This window comes from Dysidea avara, chromosome 2 (assembly GCF_963678975.1).
Source record: "Dysidea avara chromosome 2, odDysAvar1.4, whole genome shotgun sequence".
NCBI lineage: Eukaryota > Metazoa > Porifera > Demospongiae > Dictyoceratida > Dysideidae > Dysidea > Dysidea avara.
This window is the reverse complement of record NC_089273.1, coordinates 34,108,250-34,127,759: the sequence shown is the minus strand read 5'-3', so window position 1 is coordinate 34,127,759 and position 19,510 is coordinate 34,108,250. Positions and strand designations below refer to the sequence as shown.

General features: G+C 36.8%; 1 protein-coding gene across 1 annotated transcript in view; it reads left to right on the top strand.

The window, feature by feature from the left end:
* Window positions 1–2,613: 2,613 nt before the first annotated feature.
* The window catches only part of LOC136247129 (hemicentin-1-like), a 198,533-nt gene continuing 181,636 nt past the window's right edge, over window positions 2,614–19,510 (top strand). Inside the window, exons 1-4 of the mRNA XM_066038753.1 lie at window positions 2,614–2,742; window positions 9,170–9,520; window positions 16,268–16,645; window positions 16,704–17,006. Coding sequence (XP_065894825.1) covers window positions 2,682–2,742; window positions 9,170–9,520; window positions 16,268–16,645; window positions 16,704–17,006 — 1,093 coding nt within the window. The 5' untranslated portion in view covers window positions 2,614–2,681. The remainder of the gene's footprint in view (window positions 2,743–9,169; window positions 9,521–16,267; window positions 16,646–16,703; window positions 17,007–19,510) is intronic.

Here is a 19,510-nt window from a genome sequence, read left to right as displayed (position 1 = left end):
TGTAATATATTTACATACTTCCTCACTAAATGTGACCAGGCCTGTGAAAATAGGGAATGTGGGCACATAAAATTTGACTGCTTTTTAAGCGTTTCACAAATCATAACTTTTAAGTTAATTATGCCATTGTCATGCAATTTTCATTACTTATTAAACATTTAATTGGCTTTATAATGCAAGCTGCAGAATGCATATATTTCATTCCAATACTGAGATATGATCCGTAAGGTGATGGGGTGTAGTTTGTGCCCACATGCCCTGTTTTCGCAGGCCCGTCACAAATAATGATGGTTCTTTTCAGTAATTATGCACTTGAAAACTGGCTGCTTTATTACATAGGCATAGGAAGTGGGGAGGAGCATAGCCTCCCCCCAATAATTTGACTAGCTATTTTTAAGTCATATCTGAAGGATTCAGCTGTCTGCTGTACTTACCACTAACATTTCAGATTATTTTTAATTCACCTTTCTATTAAATCAGCAATCCCATAAAGAATTTATGAAACCATTAGCTTGCACAGTGACTCCTCAGCAACACTTCAGATTGACAATTGTGACAAGCACCTTTTTATTAAAGTAATATGTGACCAAATTTCGGAGAATCACCCATATGGGCGTATATGAAATAATTAGAATTTTCATGTTTAGTGGATTGCTAATAAGATTAGGGTACAGTTTTGAAAATATTTTGAGAATTTTCTTATAATCTAAGGTATTGAGAATGACTTAAAACCATCAACAAGTAGTTTTGCATTATGAAGTTTGTGATTTGATCATTAAATATTTTAGGTGTCAAATGTGCCTATATGGGTGATTTTCCAAAATTCGGTCACAAATATAAAACTTGACAAGCAAGTTTAGGAATACATATGTGCATATTGTTAATTAAATTTTTAAAATATTCAGTGCAGTGTTGTGCAGTTAATTATGCTGTCTACATGACTGTGTTTAATACATTTGAAAAGACTGTCTAAACTGGAGTGATTGGACTGAGTGTAAAATTCACAACATTGCACCAATATATGTGACCGGGCCTGCGAAAACAGGGAATGTGGGCACAAACTACACTCCGTGACTCTACAGGTCATATCGCAGTACTGGAATAGAATATTTGTATTCTGTAACTGGCATCATAAAGCCAATTACATGCTTACTAAGAGCTGAAAATTGTGTTGACATAGCATAATAGTACAAAATGTTATGAGTGATAAAAGTTTGACAAAGTGGGCAAAAATCATGTGCTCACATGCCCTATTTTCGCAGGCCCAGTCACATATCATACTTTATCCCTATCCCTATCTTTGCATGTGTCATTTCCAAGTACAGTGCTGAAACATGTCTTAGTGAACACATGTACAGAAGACAACCTACTTTCAATTTTAGATATTGTGTACATTTCTAATGCAACCACTTGCAGGTGAAGTAAGTAAATATTATATCCTTCTCTGTCTCAGATACACTGTTAAAATGAAGAGTAACCATAACTCTCAAGGAGTTCCCAGTGTAGGGAGGATTTAACACTCCTGGAGAGTAACCATTACTCCAAAGGAGTAACTGGGGAGTAACACATGCTCTGAAGGTGGTGTCACTTACTCTTCAGAGTAATGGTTATTCTTTTCAGAGTGTTGGTTGCTCTCCATGGGGTGTTAAATCCTCCCTACACTGGGAACTCTCAGTGTGGTGGTTACTCTTTATTTTTAACAGTGTATGACATGTTGTGTAAACATGATGTAGTTTGTGTCCATGCACACCCCTGTTATTGCAAGCCAGTCATATGTTACAGTAATAATGAAACAACAACAACAATGTGGTTTGCGATTTAGTATTTTATCAGAAATATGATCAAATATCTGCTTGCATAATATCATAACCACTAACCACATGTGGCTATATTATTAAACCGACGATATTCTTGGAATAATTATGGTGTACTATCAAAATTAATATTTCGTTGTAATTAGCTACCGTGCCAATACCTGTAGTATTTTTTAAATGCTATCCCACTAGGGACCTGTGAGAAGGCTATAAAGCCTGTGAATACAGGGAGTCTGAAATATTACCACGTTAAGTTCTTAATTTTACGGCTAGCTACTAAACTGTATGTTTTATGTAGCCTTGCAACATAGAGATATGTAGCAGCAGCTATCCATGCCTTTTAAATTTTAATCCCAGTGCGTGGGAACGTCGAAGTTCTGCGTTGGGTGTGGCTCTGCTACTGTGCGATAAGTTAGTCATAACCAACTTAACAACGTAATATAGTAGATCTACTAAGACCAGTTTAATCGATCCGCGAATGTGATAGTTAGCTAGCTATTGTTTTTCCAAATGGAGCAAATCAAGTACCCAGGTTAATACAAAACACACCTAGCTATATACAGCACCAGCGATTACTACCGCTAAATGTTGGGTATATACTTAAAACGGACAATTTTTCACACAGTGGCATATAGCTAAAGCTATACTAATCATGAAGATATGTTTAAGTCGGCAAAGAAATTTTTGAGAATGACGCATGCCCACCGAAGAAACGCCCATTTGTTTATTCTACCCAATTAACTCGCTAATATAAATAGTGGCTAACAAAGTATGTATAATACTGTCTACTAGGTGCTGTGTGCTAAAATGAGACCGTCCTTTAAGTAACTGTCTACATAATTGCTAAGTAATCAAAGTGCAGTTAAAATGTATACTTCCAGAAAGAATGCATTTCCCTTCGTGTTCATCGCATTTCTTTACTGGAATTGTAAGTTGTCTGATTTCACATGTGTAAAATTATGTAAGAAGTGCATGTATTTTATTGTGCATCTAATGTATGACTAGCTAACTACGTGTCACCGTGCGTTTCTTAAGCGACTTGCGCAAAATAATGAATGAAAAGCAGCTTTATCTAGCTATCACTGTTACGATATTTATGGTCATTGAAAAAAGAATTAAATCAATAACTATGCCATCGTATTTTCCTGTTCATGGAGAACCTTAGTTTCATTTCTGCTTGCAGCTCTAGGACATGCATGCGTGTTAGGTAGCTACTACTATAGCTCGTATCTGTTGGCATAGGTTGCGCACCGAGTTCATTAACACTTATTAACACTGCCAATCCGCGTTGTAGCTACTTCAATACACGGTCTTCTGTTAGTAATCGTAAACGTTTCCCGTAAAACTGGCCACCTTCTGGCGATTTTACTAATACGAAAGATTTAACTTCTTCAACATTATGTAAACAGTAAAAGGATACACTAGAACACTTTTCAATAGACTGAATTACTAGGAAAACGCTTGAAATACAGCATAAGCACCGTGCAAGCGATTTTACAAGCCTCAAACTCGCCACCATATTTCATCGAATAACGACTCTGAAAAACCAAGCTACCATCGTCATGCCTATCTTAAACCATTCTTCTGTGTCCACTCAACCAACAGCATCATAGTAAGCGACATATTTAGCCATTAAGAGCTCAGATCCCCAAACGCCTTCCAACAACACGAAGCTGATACCACTATTTTACCACTCAGCTAGTGCCGATTTTCTGGTTTTGACACTTAGCCGATCAGGATCTGTTCTCTAGCCTATAGAACTGTAGAGGGTAGCAGATATGATGCTGTTGAGCTCCGGTATTATGCCGCCTAGTACAACGTGCGCGGCACACTACAAAAAAAAGTGTTAACGAATCAGTGCAACGAAGATCATTCCTTTGAAAACCGGCGTTACACAATCCCGAGTAGGTGGTATATAATATCTATGGTGTTGGCCGCAGTAGAAATTAAGGCACACAATAATGTCACTGTGTGGCGCGCGACAGACAAATGTATAATACAGCTACAAGTATAAGACACTGACAGACAAATGTATAACGGAGTGTCTATATCCACCGGTATAGCGGTGTCAATAAGAACCACCCACTAGCTATTTACACCGGTGTGTTAGCCCCAAGCATTCGACTTTAGGGCACGCATCTAGTAGTCCCCCGAGCATTCGACTTTAGGGGATGCGAAAAGTAGTGTTAACGTAGGGCTAGGGTCGGGTTCAGCTTTGGTTCCTTGTTCTTTAATAATATAGTACACCCTTGTGGTTTGCTACTATAGTTGCATTTATAATGGAGAAAACAAAGGAAGGCAGTAGCTGGCAGCGGTGGCTCAGTGGTAGGCCCCGTGACTCAAGTACAGAGGGTCTGGGGTTGGGGTCTGCTTTAACCCAACTTTTTTTTTCGTTTTACAGTACCTTTTTTGTCTAAGTTTCTTTTTTTTTTTAGTTCACCGGTGGCAATAGCCATTCGGTGGCAGGTAATGCCACCTGGGTACCGGTGTAAGTAGAACTGGCCAACCTATAATACACTGACAGACAATGTATAATACACTGACAGACAAACGTATAATACACCTCAAAAAAAAGAGAAAAAAAACACCTGCAAGTAAAGTAATACGTTAGTTACGCTGTTGTCTCAGTTTCTCCTTACTGTATTCTGCAATCATGGGTTCTCATTCCTTCTCTGCAGGGTCAACCCTGTAAGGGTCACATGCAGGTTCCAGCTTCAGTTGACTTAGTTCTGGAGGAATGACGCCTTGAGATATCTAAACTCCGAGATCGGTGATGAACTCCTAATTAATTTAATGCTACTTTCATAATGCATTTTGTTATGTTGGAGTTCCTTTTATTTTTTAAATGGTACATTGGAAAAGTGTACAGTAGCTCTAGTATTATTACTGGAACCAAGAAAATGCCTTTTTCACGCATTTTCAGCTTGGCTGGACGAAATTAGCCATTTTGCAGTAGAAACTTTTGCTGGATAGAGCACCTCCCATTCTAAATTTGATACCAACCATCACTGAGATACTTGCCTTCAAACTGGTCTTATTTTCTTCGTACTTTTCTTCTCAATTATTTAAAAATCGTAATAACTCGCGAGTGCTTAGGTCGATTTACTTAAAATTTGGAGGCAGTAACAGCGTAATACTGCACATGTATATGGTCCAGTTTTAGTACAAATGAAACAAAGAACAAGAGAGTTAGCTAGCTATTCGCAACTTTTCAGGAATAGTTGCAAAGGTAATTTTTTTTGTCAAGCCTCCAGGGTAAACCGCTTGACAGAATAACTTGAAAATTGGTCTGTACATGGAGTATCTATATCTTTGGTGACTTGAAGGAAATCGCACTAACAGTCATAAAGTTATAACAAAAACACCAACCATGTGTAAACTATGGGCAACTAAACTCGTAGATGCTTTAGCTAATCAACCGTATGAGTCAAGACTAAAAGAACTTGGAATTTATTCTTTATATTGTTAAAGACAACGTGGTGACCTTTATTGAAACATATAAACTACTGAAAGGTTACTATGATATTGACTGGTCGAAATGGCTACTGCTAAGTATTGGTTCTACCAACAGATCTTTGGTGTTTCTATACCATAAAGCCTAAATAAATAAATAAACTTGTTTACGCATAGCTAGCCCTATTTCCCACACATGAGGTCACCATATGAAACTCTATAAACAGCAAAGTAGACTGCAACTGAGAGCCAACTTTTTCACCCAGAGGATTGGGCCATCATTATTATATTTCTTGTTTCCCGTCACCGCCTGGGGTCCCCCACCGCCAGCATCTAATTTTAGGTAGCCACACCAACTTTTAATAATTTGATTAGAGATCACATGAATGCACTATTTCATGATAGAGAAGGGCACAGAATGATTGAGTGTTAAGGTTACGGTATAGCCACGGGCAATCATTCAAAACTTTGAATGCCTATCAATACTTTTTGAGAATCCCATTGAACCAGTCTAGCGGCGTGAAAAGTTTAAATGAAGGTGAAGCCATTCACATTTAATGTTTTTATGTAGCTACAGTGTGGTTTGAGGCAGGTGGAACACTACAATTTGTTGTAGTAACACAAGTAAGCCAGCCCATACATCGCTTAGCTCCAGCTGGCACTGCCATGTTTTTCAGCCGCCAAATACAGCAAAAGCTGTAGGCTCTATTGGCATTTCTGAGGTATAGTGATGCTGTATGTTAAATTTATTAGGTCCTGCGGAAGAGGTTTTTGGTGTGTCTTCCCAGTGACTCAGATACAAGCCTTCAAAGAACTTGTTTCACTCAAAAAAATGACTAAAAGTCCAATAAAACGTCTATACAATCAGTAAATTTTAAAAAATCGATTACTGAATCCTTATAATTTCAACACAAGTGACTAAACAACTAAAATATCTAGGTCCTATGGAAGTAATTTTATTAAAATAATAAAATAGCTTCCAGATATATTAGTTGTTTAGTCATTTGTGTGGAAATTATAAGGATTCAGTAATCTGTTAGTCTGGTTTTTGGCGGCGCGTTTTTCTAAAACATTGCCCTATTGTGGACCACACACCCAAGAACAGTCGTTGTTTTACAGTAAAAACAAACAAGCACAATTAGTTGTATTGCTAATACAACACAGTTATTGAAATTATTTATCCCTTCTTTGTTTATAGCAGGTTTGTAATTTGTTCCACCCACGCATTTAAAACTATTCCGTAACCTTAAGGTAAATGTATTAGCTGTGTACATAAAAAGTACCTAAAGGGTTGGAGACCTTCCACTCTTGCTCAACAGGAAGCCTGGGGCACAGTCCTCATGTTGCAACTGGGGCCAACAGTGAGGATTTGACATCTTTACTATGTGGCATTTGACATTATTTTTGGCTGTGTCAAATCCCCACTATTGCCCCATATATGCCCAAGGGGGGTGGGGTGGGGCAATACATTGATAGATGCATAAGACACTACAAAATTCTGCGTTACAACCATCCTGGCGTTCAAGACATCCATCCATGTCAATACAAGTATAGTTTGAAAGTGAACAGTTTGTTGTGTTGTGAAGAATTGCTTTATAGCATGCAAGGTGATGCATAACTTTTGAAAAAGAAACTGTGTTTGGCAAGTTATATCAACCTTGTATGGCTTCACAACTACCTGTTGTGATGTCCTGATATTCCCACTACTATTATTGTGGTTTTTGTTGCAGCTGCATGACTGTAATTCTAGTCAGAGACAATTTATTGTTGTAATTCTAGTCAGAGACAGTTTATTTTTTCAAAAAATTGCTGTCTTAACAATAGTATTGAAGAATACTGGTCATATATGTTGTAATTTAATTGTTATATTTTGCAATGTAATTGTTAATTGTGCCCTGTAATGTCAAAGGTCACTCTGTACATTATCACTAATTAATCATCTGTAAATATGTTTGGGGTGACTGTATATAATTGTATTTACAGAACTCACACTATTCTTTGCAAATTACTGACTCAAACATTACATATTACAAGTGGTCATTCTACAAAGGAGTGGTCACTTTAGAAAGGTTTTACCTAGCTCATATATTTTACTACATTAAATGGTTATGTGGTGGAAATTTCGTGTCATTAGGAGATTCATACTCAAGTTTATGGCACTTTGGATATTGTGCTTGGTGCCACGCTAACCTACAGAAAAGCTTTAAAAATGTCGTACACAAAAATCACTGCTCTGCTGACTTCCTTTGCTTATATATTTTGGTAGGAGCCACTGATTAAGGTGCGGTTTGCACTAAAATGATTCTAATAGATAGCACAATGTACGCCATACCAAAGAATGTAAGGAATGTAAAATTTTTAATTTGGTTTAAAATCTCTATTTCAAGTCCACTATATGGTGGATAATCTTATACATCATTTGTAGTCTACAGTGTTGGCAAGTTACTTTGTAAAAGTAACTAGTTACATATAACTTGCAACTGAACTATTTAGTTGCAGTTGCATATTACCCATAAAATAAAGTAACTATAATAATATTACAGCCTTAAGCTGTCACGTGTGAAACTACCACTTTATCACATGACATAATTTCTATTAGGATCATTCAACATGCAGTGACTGTTCTATTAGAGTATATCGATCTTCAGCTAATTTTTTCTTCACAACATAGCTGTAAATCTAATTTTACTGTGTTTGCACACTATCCCATTCTGCATCATGAAAAATAGGCAAAGTTTCAACTTCTCTGATAACCAATGTACAAAAATTGCGCCTATTATGCTGGCATTATTCTCGGGCTAAAACTGACTTTTGAGTCAGGCAGAAATGGTTTACAAATTGCAAATGAAGCCTTATAATTCAGTGACCAAATATGGTCATGTGCTTTTAAGTTTAAATTGCAATGAATGAGCTGTAGTAAGCTTGTGAAGCCAAAGGTATACTCTATAAAAGTTCATCAGAATACGTATGTTTATATGATGCACCTTTGGCTTTGCAAGTTTACTACAACATTCATTGTCATTTAAACAAAGAATGCATGTGACCATATTTTGTCACTTTACAACTGAAAATATGAGGCTTTGTTGTGTAGCTGTGAACCATTTTACTCCCAGTTTATTTTTTGGTTTATCAACAATCATGCACAGTGATTACTAAGAAATAATGACTTCGAATTTTCAAGCTGAAAACCCTAACAAGTGCTAGTATTGCTACAGACCAGAAACTTGCTCTGTGAGGGTCTTGCTATGTCAGACTGGAAGAAGATTATATGCAACAAGCTTGATTGAAGTTAAAAGAAAAGATAAGGTGCAGAGGGTATACTCACTCATCCCACTGATTAGTTTGTTATTGTGGCTTGAAATAGTGGCTGTATGTTGCTTTTTTGGTATCCAGCCTTGCGGTTGTAGTCAGGCAGGGTGGCAGGTAGGCAGGCCAATAAAATATTGAGTTTGGGCAAATTTTTAAAGCATTCTTTATGTGGCCTCTTGTTTTGTGCTGCATTCGATGTTAGATGGATTAACATTAATCTATTAAAATAATCTTCATTTCATAAGATGTTTGTATGATGACTTTTAAAAACGTCATGGGTAGTGTGTATCATTTCAGGGGTGTTCCCTACTTAAATAGTACTAAAATATTGTTAGATAATCAATGCATGCTGTTAGAGTCAAAATAAAGGCATCGTTTTCAATTAGAAACACTAAGATACACCCTGATCATAAATTTATTGATCTAATCTTGCAGTAAGCCACACAAAAGGTGTAGTTTTACATCTAATGAAAAAAAGTCTGGCTCCAGTCCTGCATCTACATTTTAGTGCTTGTATAATCATGCTCTGCTATACGTACTTAGAAGTATTGTTTGCACTGACGTTACTTTGTATGTCTACATTATGTATATAGGTGTTCAATGCCAATACACAGTAACAATATCAAGTAACCCACCAGGTTTACGCGTTACTGGACAATCTGATGCCTATGATTATCCCATTTTGAGCACTGTCATCCTGACATGTTCAGTAACATCAAGTGATGAGACATCAATCACAGCCAATTCATATCAGTGGAATACTGTAGGGTGTTACACCAATAGTGCATACAAAAATGGTAGACCATCTTGCTTTCCAAATGGACAAACTACAGCAAGTGTGACTGGTAGTGATTTAACTTCAGAAGATGCTGGCACTGTTACATGTATTGCTACTGTTGGTGGTGTTGATTACACCAGTACCCCATGGACTCTTCGTGTATCAGGTTAGTTAAAATAACTAATTTTACAGGCAAGAAGAATAAAGGGTTTGGATTTAAAACCATAAATGCAAAGTGGCCACCAAGAAATGGTACGCACAGCTACTAATAAAATTAAGATAATTTCATCCATATCTGAGGGGCCACTTTTCATTCAAAACTTTTTCAAGCAGGCTTTTAAAGGTCACATTCATCTTTACACATTGGTTGTTTATACGTGGTTTTAACTATAGCATATGTGACCTGGTCTGACAAAACCGGGCTTATCACCTATTTACAAGTATTTAAGCATGCCGGTTTTAAGTTTTCAAAGTGTTGTAGCTCACCAATGGTGGGATCTAATTGATGGAACAGAACGGAACAAGGTAGAACAGAATCAGGGGCTAAACTATGGAACCAGGCATGGAATGGAACACTATCTTAAATCAAGGTGTGCAGCTTACTATTGGCTTACGGATTTATTAGCGGCACCACCAGGTGATCAAACGTATCACATAATAGTTCGAAATAATCTACGGATCGATTGTAGGTTTAGTTGCAATTAGTAATGAAATATTAATTGTGGAATTAGTTGTCTCAGTTCCGGGAATGGATCTATAAGAGCTTTAGTTGTTTCTGCTGATCATTTTGATGTGATAGTTAGGCCACTACAATGAGATAACTTGTTTCTCATCAACCACCCTTACCAAAATTTTCTTTTGTCCATTCATACTCATTATTGCATGAGATTGCAGCATGGCTTTTTTGAGTGCTGTGGTAGTGGGTTTATCACGTAGAAAAGCACTACTTCCATGGAAAACAGCAATCCCATTGAGATACAGACATTTTATGAGTGTTTGTTTTTTACTTCTAGTAGAATGGCCAAGCAAAAAGATCATTCACTTTTTGATAAAAACATTAAACTCGGCATGATATTTGCTTAATTCATACTATTTCATAATAGATATGGTGCAAAGAACCTGAAAATAAAATCAATAGAAAATGTATTATAAAGCCATAAAAGTGCTCTGAGCTGGCTCAATAGTGAATGTACTAAAACTTGACATCTCAATACACAAGCAAGGGATGGCCATATCCAAAACCTTATCAAGGGAGGTGTCCATCCAGGCAATTAGCTTGCTTTGTTAAGAAGCACAAAGGATTTTGACATAAATGATGTATCCATAAAGAAATCAGAAAGAAACTGGTGACAGAAGGCCAATTCACTTGGAGATTTATAGTGCTGTGTGTAGGAGCCGTTTTTAAAATATTTAGACAATCGAGTGAAAGGCACAAGAGGCTATACAACATACCTATTCTGTGATAGTCATGATATCAAATATTTATTGCAGTGGAATTTGGTATTGAGTTGAAAGAATCTTACTGTTACTGACACCATAGTATTAAACACCAAAGATTTGTTTGGAAAGTCTTGTTCAGTTCTTGACTGCATTAAGTCCAGTAGCTACGCTTATCAAGACCAACAAAATTTTCATAACCCAGAGGTTAATGTCAGTTACTTAACCGACAAAAAATATTAATTTATAGTTATTTTACAGGAGAATACTGAGTAACATTTGTAGCTATGTGATATATTCTTGCTCTCACCAGGACGGAAATTCCACCAACTAAGTATTCACAACATCTTTCATTACACCTTTGATGTAACTTCTACTTGCTTATCATCAGTGCTTTGTCAGAGTCTATTCCATTATTGAGATATGATAACATTACTTTAGCTTCTCTCATTTGCATCTACAAGAGGGACAATTTTAAAGTCCAAATGCTTATAATCAACTGGGCCTTCCATTCATCAGCAGAATAATCATCAGGATGATCCTTTTTGCCAAGCCACTGATGCCCATAAGGTTATGTTCATCAGCTACAATGGTCCTTACTGAAGCATGAGAAATTAATTTGAAAATTGGTGGTTGAATGCAGAGGAAATCCTGGATCCCAGGCTACATGGTTTCTTGTTTATATCAAAGCTTTCTACGTCAAGTTATTTAAATTACTTCTTGTCCATAGTAGGATATTGAATAAAAAAATAGAAACCAATGCATCTATACTCATAGGTGATTCTAAGGAGAAGCCATGCTCCCCCTTCCCTGCTGAAATATAAGTTTTGAAAAATCTTGGAAAACAGTTGCAATATAGATCAGCATTGTTAGTTTTAGCATTTTCCACATATTTAGCAGCAATTTTAGGCTATTGTAAACCTGTAAATTACAGAAATCCTAGGGTTGCACCCCAGACCCCTGCTGAAATTCAACTTTATACTACAGCATCTATACTGTGTACCCCTGTATGCTAGCTCAAGAATTGCACTGCCTATACTCAACATGATATTCAGCTGACTTTACAGAGCAGTTTCACACTATTTTATCTTCCTATATACATACAACACTCATCTAGGTGCCTTTATGTATTGTGTTGTCCACATGATCATTAGTCCACTGTTTGTTCAATAGTATTTAACCTGTATAGTCCATTGGTAGCTACTAGCATTATATGGACCTTATAATATGCCTGATAGATATAGTTGCTCTTTTGAAAATAATATTACTTGCTTTTAATGCATCCCGTGTTGTTCACTCAGAAAAACAATGATTAATCTATAAAGGCAAGAGTTCATAATTATAAAGTAGTAAGAGGTGAGTATGTCCAACAGGAGTGCATTACAGCAAACACACTAGGTGAGGTAGAATATGAACACTTTGGTTTGTGCAAGTGTTTCTCATGTTCAACACCTCTATCACCAGTAAAAAAGTGTCAATTTGATCAAAAGTCTACTTTACCCAGTGTGTTTGTACAGGCTACATTGGTAGTAGGACTCTCCCTTAATACTTATATGTGACCCAGTCTGGGAAAACTGGTCTTATCGCCCATTTGAAAGTATCGAGAAACACCAGTTTTAAATATTTAGAGTGTTTTAGCTTGCCAATGGTGGTAGCTACACGTATCAAATTTTCACACGTTTTACAATTTATTACTTTCCAGATCATCCACTGAAGAAGTAGTCAACAGCTAAGTTTCCTGCCATTTTAGATAGTTTTTTAACCGAGGTTGGGCTGGTTGGCTGTATCAGGCAAGCGTCAAAAGGGGTGAGGGGGTGGGGGGCCTGGAAAGTGGGAAAGATGCTGTTTAAAAATTGAAGAGGAACGTTTTGGGATGAATTAGGCCATGTTATGGGCCATTCAGGTCTCCAAACTGGCTAAAATAAAAGGAAATTCACAGCAGATGTATTTATTCAACACCACGGAGCTGTAAAACCACATACAGTTATCCCCAGGCTGACTAGAGCTCCATTAAGGCCCCACACCGCACGTACGGATCGCCACTGGGCTTGGGAAAAGCAGCCAGCAAAACCAGACCACTCAAGCCTAGCTGATTTTGATTGTGAAATTAGATAGTTTATTCATGTAGCTTTGTGTCCTGGGTGAAAATTGAATCTACTGACATGGGTGATAAGACCGGTTTTCCCAGACTGGGTCACTGATATTATGAACTCTTGATAAAAGCATACAAGACGTTGCTGCTACTGACAGTATAAAAGTATATGTCATTCCCCTTGTTGTGCCTGCTGATAGGCACTGGAACATGTAGCCTTGATTCAGGTCATAGCTACGTTATAAATGTTCTCATTTGGTAGAAACTAGAAATCCCAGATGCATGGAAATCTTGGCAAGAGTAAAATCATTTAAAGTCATTGGTCCAAATTAAGAAAGTTTTTGGATGATGATTGACATTCATATAATATTTTCTCATATTGGTCTCAATAGCAGTATTGGATTCAAGACCACAAAAATAACAAATTATTTCTGTGGTTTACTAATGGCAACCACAGAAAGGTTCTTTCAACTCACTACTGAGAATACTTATAACAATAATGCTTAGTCTGCTACACTTGGTGTTTCAATTCTGCATTTCATTGATCATCAAGTTCTGTCATTGATATGGCTGCATATTTGTTTCTCACACACTTTGCAAATTTCCTTGCTTCATAACCTCCAAATATATAGGCCAGCTGCTTTTCCTCTTTCTAATCACAACATTAGCTACAATAAAAGTGAGACCAGATTATCAGCTCTGGTGTCTAAGTCAGTAGAAACGACTAATACACAATGTAACAAGACTTTCCTTTATTGTGTATTAAGTGATTGGAAGCTTCTTGCTTGACGTCAGGAGGTAAAACAACTAATCCCACAATTAATATTTCGTTACTAATTACAACTAAACCCACAATTGATCCTTTATTTTTCGATCCAATGCTTTGATCATCAGAGTTGCCGCTAATAAATTGCAAGGGCAATAGTATTAAAGCTACAAGCTTGATTTAAAAAGTGTTCTGTTCCGTAGTTCCGTGGTTTAGCCCCTAATTCTGTTTCATTCCATCGATTAGACCCCACCCTCGCCAATGGCTTTAGTCATGTGTACAGAAGTTTCACACGTTTTTCACCAATTCCTTACCTTTAATACCATCCAGTGAACAAGTAGCCAACAGCCAAGTTTCCCACCATTTTAGGTAGTTTTTGCTGAGGTTGACCATGGCTCGGCTGTATCAGGTGAGCATTGCAATGGCTGGTGGCAGGGGTTAATGAAGCTATAAATGGGAGAGGAATGCTAAAGGACGAATAAGACCAAGTTATGGGCCATTCAGGGCTAAAACCTGGCTAAAATGAAAGTATATAGATGAATAGTACTAGTGTTTATCCAACACCACGGAGTTGTACAGCCACACACAGCCATCTACTTGTTGGCCAGAGCTCTATTTAGGCTCAAGACCACTCGTACAGCTCGCCAATGGGCTTGGAATAAGTAGCCAACATAAGCATACCAGTTAACCCAGGCTGGTTGTGACAGTGAAGTCTGATAATGTGTTCATGTATATAGCTTTGTGTTTGTGACAAAAAAATCAAACCTGCTGTTGTGGGCGATAAGGCCGGTTTTGCCAGACTGAGTCATATATTGATGCTTGTAAACTACCTACAGCAGTAAAATTTCATTTTGTATTTCATTCTACCTGTAGAACATATGTAAACTTTTATGTGCAGTAGCATTAGCAACAAAGTGTTGTTTTAGTATCTAATAATGAGTTTTAGTTTTAGTTATAGTTAATCCATTCAAGTTATAGATTTGTACTGTCTTTGCTTTTAGTTGTGCTTAAGAAAATCTTTTGGTTTTATTATAGATTTAGTTATCTTTAGATTTAGTTTTGGTAAATTATTCCATTGTTGTTAGTTTAATACTGTGCTTACATTCACGCGCTGACTCTGTTTGGCATCACTTGTCTCCATTTTCACTACAGTATAAGCACCCACTGAACTGAGCTGAACCAAACCAGGCCAGCTCTCATAAAGCTGCTGTGCCAGCTTGACTTGGGTTGGTTTTCTATAATTGTGACTGGTCCTGCAAAAATGGGCATGTGAGCATGCAAACTGTAAAATGTTTCATGAATCATAACGTTTCAGTTAATTATGCTATGGCCATGCAATTTTCATCACGTATTAAACATTTAATTGGTTTTATAATGCAAGCTACAGAATGCAGATATTCCATTTGAGTACTGAGATATAATCCGTAACGTGATGGGGTGTAGTTTGTGCCCACATGCCCTATTTTCACAGGTCCAGTCAGTCACATATGATGTGTCTACTAGATATTATATCAAAATAAAGCTTAAATGGATAAAAGAAACACTATATTGAATGGAACAATTCAGCACTTCATAGCAAGAAGAGCCCACAATTACTTACAGGTATTGACCACATCGTAATAAGGGTATTAACATCTGGTACAAGCCTTTAATCATCCCTAGAGCACAATTGTGCTAATTCACCACTGTCTTTCTTCCTCGTCACCTGTTAACAGAGCCCTACTTTATACCATTTTCCAGGCTAGCATGCTTCATTACAGTGGTCTAAATATGTGCCCATAAATGGGATGTCACGGTTTCATAAACCAGTTTGTAAACCCACTCTAAGTGTAAAAACACAGTATTAGATTTTGTTTTAGGTTACAATATGGATTTGCTTTTTGTTATAGTTTTAGGTAACTAATACATTATTTGTCTTGCTAAAAGGACTTTAAATTTTAATTTTAGTTATAGACTTATAGTCATATGAAAACAACACTAGTCTTGATTTTTGAGATTGGCATTCAATACTTTATCTATTAAGTACTGTAAATACATGTAAAAGTGCATTTTTCTAAATTAAAAAATCAAGCTGGAATTTCTTACTTTATGAAATATTATTAGTCTATTTAACGTTATCTTGAAAACAAGAAATCATGTACAGGCAGCCAGATATAATTTTAAAATGTAGTGAAACTCAAATTTTGGCCTGCCAGCCTACTTGCCTGCCTGCTTTACCGCCAGGACCCAAATGAAACACCACAGGTAATGATTTTATGCTGCAATAACAAGCTCACCAGTGCCATGTGCCTTTTGACATTCTGATGAGTGTGCCTTCTGTACCTTGTTTTTATATTAATCTTCTGGTCAATATATTCTTCATACAATAATAAGTTGCTAATTTGTTACTGCTTAGGTTTTGTGTTTTAGAAATGTATTGTGTACTAACCAGTATTTATGGTTGCACCAAATTTTAAAATGCTTTGTGGTCAATGTCTTGTGGTCAATCTATATATTGAACCTTGTAACTCTGTCCCCCATCCTAATCTACCGCAGCGTGTATGTTTGTGTAGTGTATAATATTATGCATTTAAATATCATACAGTTTCTACACTTTTAATTGATTCTTTGTATTTTAGGAATTGCAATTACTGGAGGTTACGAAAGCACACGAAATAATGCTGTTGCAACAAGTAATAGGATTAATGACTATCTTTTTGTATCACCATTTGCGACTGGTCTACTATTTCGCTGCATAACTGGATTGGGACCTAGTACCAATAATAATAATGATCTTGGTGCATTATACTTCAATGGTCAAGAGATTCCAAATGGACAGTGTAATGGACCTGTAATACAAGCACGTGGAGCAACAATCAGAAGTTTTGTCGGAGTATTGAATGCGTTCTTGTGTAGGACATTGAGAGAGAGTACGGAGGGCAGTTACACATGTACAATTAGAAATAGCAGTTTGGTGTATGAAAGCATTAGCGTAGGGGTGTACTATACAGGAAGAAGTGAGTATTTTTGTGATGTAACGAAAGTATACTTATCATTACTTGCCAATATTCACAGCTGCTCCAGTTATAACCACAAATTCAACTACTGTATATGGTGTCAGTGGTACACCACTGATATTATCATGTGTGTCAGAAGGTTCTCCACCAGATAGATTCATCTGGATGAAGAACGGTGTAACAATTGCACAATATACTAGTGCTATTGCTGTTGATCATACTAGAACTAATGCAGTGTTTCGTAGCAATTATACCATTAACAGCTTCCATACAAATGATATTGGTACATATGCTTGTACTGTGAGCAATGCTATTGGAAGTGATACTCACAGCTTCAATGTTGATAACCATGTTATTACTGGTAAGTTTTTGATAAGAACTGCATAATTAAATTCATCTAATATATAGCACACAAAAGTATGCATCTTAAATTGATGAACAATACTCAAGAAATTTAAATCTGTGATTTTGGCACCAAATTCACCTGAATTATCATTATTAAAATTTTCTATTAACCTACCATCACAATCATTTCTTGGCCACCACCTTGGATTTAACATCTTTTTTCACCATAGCCTTTTTGAGGGCCACACCCTTTGCATCTTGGCTGTTTTGGATTAAATATAACTCCCTTTTTTATTGTATGGTTTTCTTTAGTTTATCATTTTTATCGACAGGAAAAGAAAAAGATGAAGTAGATTTTTAATACTTTAACTATTTCTGATTTTATCAGTAAATATACAAATTATATTTATTACATGCCAACTATTTCCTACGGGATAACTTGTTTGCAGCTGATCTTTCTACTGGGTGACTTAAAATGTAGCTAAACTCTCTATAGGGTGATTTACTTGTAGCTGAACTCCCTATATGATTCTATCTACAGGGTGACTTGTTTCTAACTGAACTCTCTACAGGGTTAACTGTTTGTAGATGAAGTCTCTACAGGGTGATTTGTTTGTGGATGAAGTCTCTACAGGGGAGGTGATTTGTTTTTAACTAAACTCTCTACAGAGTGACTTGCTTCTAGTTGAGCTCTCTGCAGGGTGACCTGTTTCTAGCTGATCTAGGGTAACTTGTTTGTAGCTGAACTCACTACAGGGTGATTTTTTTATAGCTGCACTCTCTACATTTTGTCTATTTTCTAGCCAATCTTTCTACGAGGTAACTTGTTTACACAGCAGCTGAACTATCTACAGGGTGGTTTCTTTGTGGCTGAACTCTCTACATGGTGATTTGTTTCTATCTGATATTTATACAGGGTTAATTTGTCTGGCTGATCTCTCTACATGGTGACTTGTTTCTAGCCAAACTCTTCACAGGGTGATCTGTTCACATTTGAACTCTCTACAGGGTTATTTGTTTGTAGCTGAACTCTCTACAGGGTGGTTACTTTGTTGCTAAATTCTCTACAAGGTGACTTCTTCTAGCTTATCTCCCTACAGGGTAACTTGTTTCTAGATGAACATGCACTCTACAAGGTGATCTGATACAGGGTGATTTTTTTGCAGCTGGACTCTCTACGTGGTGACTTGTTTCTAGCTGATTTCTCTATAGTAACTTGTTTCTAACTAAAATCTCTACAGGGTGATTTGTTTGTAGCTGAACTCTCTGCAGTGTGATTTGCTTATAGCTGAGCTCTACAGGGTGACTTGTATGTAGTCTACAGGGGTACTTGTTTGTAGCTGATCTCTACAAGTACACAGAAAATTTTTGGAATTTTCAACTAAAGTAGGGACCATATATAGCACAATGATAAAAAGTACTGAAACAAGTTGGAGTATGCATAGTGCATGATATTATATCACAGTAAAACAATAAGAAGTGTTATATCCCTACTGTGTATTTCCATCTTGAGCACGGTAGGGATATAACACTTCTTATTGTTTTACTGTGATTTAAGATCGTGCACTGTTCAGTACTTTTTATCGATGTACTATGGTCCCTACTCTAGTTGAAAATTCCAAATTTGTCTGCTTGCTTTTTTGTTAACTTCTTTTGTAAATAATGATTATGAATGGTGAACTCATGCATACCTCATCTGAAATGGTGCCACATGCCCCAAAAATATTGTTTGAAAAGTAAAGTATCCATTACGTTTAGTTGTCAGCTATGTTCAACCCATTATGCAGCATTTTGAATCAAGAACTGTTTGAAAAGAACCTCTGTAATCCATGCACACTGACAGAAATGCTGCTATGCGCCCCAGTTATATCAATAATTATCACCTGAAAAGTGAAGTAAATTGTGCTGTACTGTGTTTTGGTGTTGTTGTAATGTATGTGTGTTTTTTTGTATTTATGCCTTGCCAGGGCCCTTGTTATGTCAACTTGGTACCCCTGAGTCTGGGCCCCCATTTCTCTTGTATGTTGTCATACTTTCATGACGTTATCATCATCAGCATCCATTACGCTTCTTTGTTGGCTAAGTTCAACCTGTTACACAGCAGTACGAATCAAGAACTGTTTAAAAGGCGGCGTTGCTATCAAAATAGCCACCATGATAAATACAGACAACGAAGGGAAGCTATCATGTGCTATCGCCAAATTGACACTTTTCACTTTCAGCAAAGATGAATTGTACACAAAGGAGGACACTGGTAAATCCATGAAGAATGCATTGTATGTACTGCAGTATGCCAAAAGGTACCTGTTGGGCCAAACCAACGTCAAACAGTGAAACAATCTAGCCTGTAGCCTGTAGCCATTTTCGAGTTATGTTTGTCTGAAGGCATTAGTCAGCAGTGTTTGGCAAGTTACTTTTTAAAGTAACTAGTTACATATTACATATTACTTGCAACTGAACTGTTTAGTTACAGTTACATATTACCCATAAAAAAGTAACTATAATCATACAGTACGATAG